Source organism: Seriola lalandi, unplaced genomic scaffold (assembly GCF_002814215.2).
Source record: "Seriola lalandi dorsalis isolate HSWRI2012SDOR001 ecotype SW California unplaced genomic scaffold, Sedor1 jcf7180002054267, whole genome shotgun sequence".
NCBI lineage: Eukaryota > Metazoa > Chordata > Actinopteri > Carangiformes > Carangidae > Seriola > Seriola lalandi.
Genome location: NW_019524820.1, coordinates 434872 through 443586, shown reverse-complemented (window position 1 = coordinate 443586; position 8715 = coordinate 434872). Strand labels below are relative to the sequence as shown.

The window sequence follows — 8715 nt, the reverse complement described above, 5'->3', positions numbered from 1 at the left end:
GGGGGGGGTGGTGGGTGAAGCCTATTTCACTGTATCACATAACAGAACGGAGGTGGGACCCGATGGCCGTAACCACTGTCTGTCAGTGTCTGTCTGTCTGTAGGATGACCGGCCTGTCAGTCTGCCTGTCATGAGTCCGACTGTCAGACTTGATTAACTAGCAGTAAAAGTGATGCGATAACGTGCAAGCATGTTTGATAAAATGACAATATCGGCCACAGTGATGGCCGCAATCAGTGGAATGAAGAATACAATATTAATTGTATAGAGATTATTTGAAATTATGTTCAAGTATCACATTTAAAAAAAAAAAAAAAAAAAAAGTATCCTTACTGATTCTCATTATGTTGTTCACTTTCTGTCTGAATATTAGGTTTGTCTGGTTCTACCTGTCTTTCTGTCACTCTCTTTGTCTGTCTGTCTGTCTGTCTGTCTGTCTGTCTGTCTGTCACATGGAAGTCCTCTGTTCAAGCAGCTGCTTGTTTTTCCACCAGTGGCAGCGGCTGCATGAGAGAGACAGCAACTGTGAAACAGATGCATGTCTGGGAGTGATTGGGAAAGAAATTATTCTATCTGTCTGTTTGTCTTCTCTGTCTATCCGTTTAGCCCCTGGCACACTTTCTGCCAACACGTGAGTGTTCACACAGTATAAGAAGGCATGCCTATGCATGGATGCATTCATTCAGACAAAACACCCACAAACAAAACATTTTCTCTTCTCTTGTGCTCTCTCTTTTGCTTTTCTGTGTCATTCCTCCCTCTCTTTTCTCTCCTTTCGTTCTTTACCTCTCCGTCTTACCCCCTTTGTTCTTCCTTCATCCTGTGTGTGTCTGAGACAAGCAGAGACACACTAAGAATAGCACATGAAATAATAATTGGCTGGTGAAATATTTAGGCAAAAGTCATATGAATACATGAGAAATACCAAGTGTGGCAGAGGAGTGTCAGTGCCTGTGTGTGTACATGAGCAGCAGTGAACGTCAGCAACGGCTCATAGGTTTGGACTGTGTGGAAGAAAGACAAGCAACAGGGAAGAACAGAAATGTAACTTACAACCATGAATTTTTTCCTTTTTCTGTCTGTGCTATGCAGCTTTGCCTGCATTTTGTCACCCTTTTTTTTTTTTTTTGGGAAGACCACTCAAAGGTCTTGATAACTTAGAGAGCGCCACCCTGTCAGCTGCCCAACAATAGAAGCTCATTTACAGTTAGTGGCCTTCTCATTGTGCTGAGAACCTGTGAACACTAAGTCACCCTGGCAGCCAGCCAGTCAGTCGTTCAGTTTGAAACTCAATTAACAAGCAACAGTCAGTCATCCTGCTACCAAACCAGCCAGCAAAGCAAAAGTCAGTCAGTCAGTCAGTCAGTGAGCTAGTAAGTTAATGCTGCAGCTCACCAGTCAGCCACTAAGCCAGCGGTGGATTACAAATCAGGGAAAGATTGGCAGCCAAAAGAGTCTCTGGACTCCATCCAAGCCTCGCTCTGATCATTTCTTTTAATGACAAAGAAAAGAACACAGAACACAGGATTTGGGGATAGAAAACGGCCTGTTTTTTTTAATCAGAGAGCAGACTTAATCTGGTTGGCTGCTGATGTCTGAGTAGAAGTTGTTGGCTGCTTGTACGATTTTTTGCTTGTTCTCTGGGTCGTCTCACTGCAGTTATATTGTTGTTAGTTGACTTTTTGCCATTTTATGGGGTTGCCTTTGAAATGCAGAATGAAATTAAATGTAAACAAGAAGAGGACAAAGGGAAGGAGGGGAGAATGTCATCTGCAGGAGGTGACAGCGATCCACTGTGCTGTTTACCGTACATGGCTTTCATTATAGCCACAAATGTTGGGGAAAAACAAACTGTCCAACACAGCCAGATGCCAAAAGAAAAAAAACAAAAAACAGGTCCACTTTGTTCAAAAGCGAATAGCACACAGTCGCACGTCCAAAAAACTCTATACACATCAGCAAGCACATACATAAAGTGTAAGTAGTTAAGCATGTTTTGCCAATGCAACTACATTGCACATTAATACGCAAACACTTCAAAACCAACATTTAGACACACAAACACTCTTACAGTGGCTCTGCCCTCATTAATCGAGCAGATGTGATTTCTGTGGCCACATATTTGGTATTAGTTTATTTACTTGCTGTAAAAAATAAAGTGTTACCATACTCATGGCCAAAGGAGAAGGAAGGCCTCTGCATGCACGCACACAGATGATTATACATTTTCCAACAGTTGATCAAACTGTAGCACACACACACACACACACACAGTCATGCTTGCTTCTTTGGTGTTTCCTTTTCCCTTCAGACAGTTGTTTTATTGTCATAACATACATTTCAAAAGCATAAAGTGACTCAACGTGTTCGTGGACAGTGTAATAATAACGATCAGAGCAGATGTGATCGATTAGGTATTGTTATTAACTCCAGTATTGTTGTAACTCTAGAACAACATTCGACACCTTCAGCAACTCAAATGGAGCCAAATCCAACTTTCCCTCTCATCCTCTTTTGTACTAATTTTTTCTCTCTTTCTTGTACACTTGCTGAATAAACTCCGAATGATCTTCATCCTCTAGACTACAGCCATCACAACTCCTAGAGATAGGGATGATTTTGTAGTATATACACACACACACACACACACACACACACACACACACACACACACACAGTGACAGCTTTAAGCAACACAGAGCCAAACCTTCCTGGATTCTGCAGCTTTAAGTAAATGTGAGTGTAGAGCAGAAACCTGCATGTGAGAAAAGGTGTGCTGGTTTGTGAAGCTGTTTGCACTTGATGTAAAATACCTGTGTATGTGCATGGGAAAGCTGGTCAGAATCCTGTGTGCTGGCTAACACTTATAGACATCTTTCTTAACCATGAAAACAGACAGTAAATCCTCTCTCTCTCCGTCTCTCTCACACTGGGGTGTGGCAGCCAATCAAGGGCTTGTACATTCACAGCAACAGTCGAGGTTGGACTGGGACGTTATTTATTGCTATTGTTGCTGGCACACAGTGCACACACATGCTCGCACACACACAAACTGCCACCGCTCTCCTTTCCCCTTTTTCTCTCAGATCCAAGCATACACACTTTAACAGCTGCACTCACACATGCACAAGCACTTTTACAAGAACACAAGGACAGATACAGACACGTACATGGTGCGCACACACACCAGTACATACATATACTTACGCACAGACACTTAACACTTAAGAGCTAATGCACACAACGAAGAAAACAAACACAAACACCTCAGTCAGAAAAATATGTATGTCCATGTGCTCAATCACTTACACACATCTAACACAACAAACAAGGCAATACGCACTGTTCATACAAAAATGTATACATTCATGATGCAAAAAGAGTAAAAAGAAATCACACACACACAAACACACACACCACACAACTACTAACACACACACACACATATATTCACACAGTTCTGATAACGCCTGCCACTAAAATCCAGTGGAACCAATTACAGCTCCACTCGCCTGGCAAATCAGCCCTCGGTTTTAACCCTTTCCCATCTGCGAGCGAGGAGAACAAAGTCTGACTTCTTCTCTGATAAAAAAATAACGCTCCTCGAGCCTTGGATGTACATTTTATCTATTTATACTGCAGACGCTGTCCTTTCCACCTCCAAAGGGAGTTAAACGGAGCGGCTTTTGAGGCAGCTCTGGACGTCTGAGGCTGACAAGAAGTAGACCATGATGTTGGACTGACACCAGCAAGGACACGTCAAGCCTACTGAGTGAACAGAGTCAAACCTGTTTACTGGGAAATCACCTACGTATTATGGTGTGTAGTCATGTATTTACAAAGTACCACCAAACAATTTGCAAGACTAACTATAAAATTGCCAATACCTTACATGACTGCTGACCAGCACAAACAATGCACTTTAACGTTGAACTTCCAACCTTCAAAAGAAGCCTGTAGTTTCAGATCATGTCACAGTGATATGAAAATTTACTTGGAGAAACTTTAAATTTTTCTCCCAATTAATAATCCATTGCTTTTTGATCAAAGCTCTGCTATGACTTGGAGGTAATGCAGTAGCAAGTGAAGAATTATCTGGCATCTGAGATATGAAGATTAGCAGCTGTATGACAACTTTTGGCTTTGGAAAATGGTTAGCAGGAATGTGAGGTATATGACATTTGCAGTGCAAAAACATGCATATTTAAACCACGTGAATTTATATTCAGTAATACAACCAAAATAAAAATAAGTGACAAATACCTACTAAGACAATTTCTCTGAAATATGGGTAATTAAAGTACTTCAACAATGAAAAAGGGCAAGAGGAAATGTATAACCCCTCTGCGGTTGGAGAAGCAGATAGACTGAAAAAATGAGATGAAATGCATATTTTATGACTAACCCTGATCTGAATTTATGGGGACCAACACACCCTTGTGCATGCACATGTGTATGTACATTAAAATGTATGCACAGGCACAGACACAGACTCAGTAACCACAAACACATGCAGTCAACACACAGATGCATGCACACACACACACATCCAACTGCTCTTTGCACCCTCACACCTCTCCACAGATCACATTTCATAGCAGCACCAGAAATAAATATACACTGGCAGAGGAGGGCTGCAGAGGAAGAAGGAGAGAGAGACAAAAGACAGAGATGGAGAAAAACAGAAGGGAGACAGAAGGAGAGAGAGAGGCTATCGATCGGTTGGAGTTGGCTCAATCTGGGATTGAACTTTATCACAAACGCAGAGCATCACAGCGGGAAACTCTCTGATACGCCTCTAAAGGAGAGAACAGAGGAATGTTCACACTCTATTCTTCCTTTGCATCTCTCATTCATTTTCATTTCTCTTTCCACCCCCGGCAGAGCCTTTTTAAAGAATTCTTTCTCTTTTTTTTTCTCTCTCTCGGCTCTTACATCTTTCACTTTCTCCCTTTGTTTTTCACTTCTCTCTTGTTTCTCTCAGCGTCTCTCCTCCAGCGGCTGGCTTATTAGCATTCTCTCTGTACATATAATTGATTCCTCATGCCTTCCTCTTGTGAAAATGTCATTCATAATTCTGTGTGATAGCTAGCTGGCTGGCTTGCTGGCTAGTTGGCTGGCTGGCTGGCTGACTGTGAGGCAAAGTGGCCACTGACCCATTTGTAGCAGATACAAAGAGACTGACAACCAAATGTGATTATAGCAACCGGACCAGGGCCACTGTGAAACGAATGGCCTAAGCCAGACTGAGCCTAAGCTGTCATTCATCCCTCTGTTCTTTAACCTTTATTTTACCCAGGTAGGTAAATTAACAGCAAATTCTCACTACTGATGAAGGGTGAAACTGAAGGAGGGAAGGGAGTTTAAGGAGGTATTAAAGGGAAAGTACTTGTGCACTCACAACCTTTCTTAGTGGTAATGGAAATGAATTAAGTGGAATTTAACTCTCAATTAAACGGTCAGTGTGTGTGTGTGTGTGTGTGCGCGCGCGCACAAGCATTTCATTAGCAACAGAAATGAGCAAATGGGCAGCTGACAGTCGGTCGGACTCTTTAGCACACCTACACACACACACACACACACATTAATACCAACACATCTATTCTCACACACATGCTGCCACGCACACAGTCCCACACATATTGTGCATACACACAAAGACAACCAAACACTAATGGGCACACATACATACATACGCAAATGTACACACACAAGCTGAGAAGTGCAGATTCAGTTATATGCCACCTACACAGCTAACCATCAAAAAGATTTCAAAGGCATCTGACAGAGAGGGAGGTGGGGTGTGTGTGTGTGTGTGTGTGTGTGTATACATAACAGGGAATCTCTTAGCCCAAACACCACCAGCATCCCTTCCCTCGTCTCACTCCTCATGTTACAGTACAGTCCCTATAACTAAACAAGAGACAGGGAAAACAGGGACAGGCTGACAAAGACATGAAGAGACTTAAGCATGGACCAAAAAGCAGGGACACATAAGGAGAAATATGAAGAAGTAAAAAGAGGAAAGACAGTAGATAAGAGAAGCAGAGAAGTCTGAGGAGACAGAGACCAAAAACAGGACATAGGTAGATAGCAAATCTGAGACATAAAAAGCGACAGAGAGAGCTTGTACACAAGAGACAGACATGGGGAGAGCATGAGAGACAGACAGAAAAAGAGTGAGACAGACGGGAGAAAGAGACATAAGGAGGTACTTACCGGATGCCTGCCCTGAGGGTACATGATCCCAGGAGAGGAGAGGCTGCCAGTCCGTTTGATGGCCAGGTTAGTCCCCTGGCCCTCCACTCCTCTGCCCTCCACCGGTTACACAGCCACGCACACACACACACACAAACCCCCAAACACACTCACACTCTCACACACTCAGTAAGTCCGGTCTCTCTCTGCTCCTGAGCTGGGCTGAACACAGCAGTCTTCACTCTTCCAGAGTCTCTCTCCTTATTTTCTCTCTCTCCCTCTCTCTGTCTTCTGAGGAGAATTCCTGTTGACACACAACTGAAGAGCGCTCAATCCCTTGGTTCGTTTATCCAACAATGTCATGATAAAACGGAGCGCCAGACTTTACCTCCTCCTGCTGCTTCTTCTTCTTCTTCTTTTCCCAGTGAAACAAAAGTCTCAGTTTCTCCCCCTTTCTCTCTGTCCCCTCTTCGTCTTCCTCTTAGTGTCTCTCCCTTTTCCTCACCCTGTGATCAGTCAAGGTCCACACGTACTGACATGACACAGAGAATTTCATCCAGGCAGGCTCCCCTCTTCTTCTCCTCCTCCTCCTACTCCTCTCCTCGTGCCCCTTCACCCGGCCGTCCAATGGCGAATCATACAAACGTAAACACACACTCTGCTGCGTCCAAACAGTCTTCTTCTCTGCTTTTTCCTCCTCTTCGCCCTCTCTATGACACACTGAAGCCTCTACGTTGACTGCTGCCGCAGAAAAGAAGAAGGAGAAGAAGGAGAAGAAGATGATGAGGGAGGGAGGGGAGGAGGGAGAGAGAGAGATAGAGAGAGAGAGAGCTTTGTTTTTAATCTAAATGTGGAAAAAAACACGAGAGGAAAGCAGGAAAGAACAGCAGGTCAGTGGAGGATCCAGCGGGCTTTTCAGCAGCAAGCCCTAGACTGTAATATATTGTGCCTGTTGGCTTCAACACAAACATGACAGGCTGCTAAAGCTCCTCTTAAGGTGGAACTGAGTAGATAGAGACACCCAGTCACAGAGAGGGAGAGAGACAGAGAGAGAGGCAGAGGGAGGAGAGAGAGGCAAAGAGAGAGATGGATCCCTTTTCAGTTGTGGTCAGACAGAGAAAGCAATCAGTCATGCACAAAGACTTAGGCTCAAACTGATATGAATCGAGATTCACACACACAAACGCTCAAATACAACTTCACGCAGTACACACACACACACACACACACACACACTACACACACTACACACACTACACACACTACACACACTACACACAGAGTTGCACATGCACACGATAGTTATTTAGACTGATAAGTTTATTACCCAGTTTACACCTTGCATTAAAATGCATCTTGCATGATTGGATAGCTATCCAATGATTGGATAGCTATCCAATCATGCTTAATCGCATATAAATCCAGGTGTAAACACACTCAGGTTGCTGTGAAGGATGCTACTGATCTGACTGCCAAAGCTCCTCCGGAAGTGGTTGGAGAAGCACTGCATCCAGATGTTTGTCAAGTGTAAATGCAGCATCATGTCAAACTACATACTGTAACACATCCACTCCTCACTGCTCTCAAATGTAGTATCATGAGAAGAGCAAATCCAGGTCAATCAGGTTCAAGTCTACAAAACACGTAACAGGAGACCATTGACAACAAACTGGATACACAGAGCGCAATTATTAGAAGGATTAACAAGAAATCTAGGTCTGTTGATTAAGTAATTCTCACTCAGATTTTGACCTGAATTCGAGTCATATGAACCAGTAATATTACGTCAGTTGCAATAATGATTCTACTGCCTTAATCTGATTATCATCAAGTACTTAGCATGCATGCTGCTTGCCTGAAGAGATATCATGATAAGACATTTACGCAGTTGCTGTTATATAAGTATGTGCAATGTGGCTACAGTTGATCCCACTATCTCGATACAAGTCACACGTGCTAGGGAAACAAACCTATGCACTCATACAGAAGTGTAGAAGATATTTTATCTGATATTATTATGCAGATCTACAATGACGTAGTGGGCAAACCAAGTGCCTTGTTCAGGAAAACTGACAGATGCCTGTTGATGAGGATCAAAACTGTTAACACAGAACAATCTCTCCCTCAACATTAGACACAATTCAACATACACGTCCCAAACATAAGAGATACTTCCTCATATACTGATGCAGCTGATAAAAATACATTGTTTTTCTTGCTGGACTCTATTTCTAGATGATATGACAGTACTTATTTAACCTTACATACTATCCATGATCTTTACACCATGTGTACTTAGGTGATCTTTTGTGGGGAAAAAAACAATCAATCATTTTACTTTTCTGTTAACAGCAACAGTGGCTTATTTGGAATAAACAGAAGATCTGGGCAGCTGCCAAATTCTTTTTTTTTTTTTTTTTTTTTTAAATCAACAGAACCTGCATGAATTACAGAAACTCCAAGAAAATGCACCTTATAGTAGGAGCCACATACTGTGAAATGACATCTGGCAAAACT

General features: G+C 42.7%; 1 protein-coding gene across 2 annotated transcripts in view; it reads right to left on the bottom strand.

Moving 5' to 3' along the window:
- The window catches only part of tle2b (TLE family member 2, transcriptional corepressor b), a 77954-nt gene extending 70830 nt beyond the window's left edge, over window positions 1-7124 (bottom strand). For both annotated transcript variants that reach the window (XM_023405247.2, XM_023405248.2), the window contains exon 1: window positions 6220-7124. In XM_023405247.2, coding sequence (XP_023261015.1) covers window positions 6220-6243 — 24 coding nt within the window. In that variant the 5' untranslated portion in view covers window positions 6244-7124. The remainder of the gene's footprint in view (window positions 1-6219) is intronic.
- Window positions 7125-8715: the final 1591 nt, after the last annotated feature.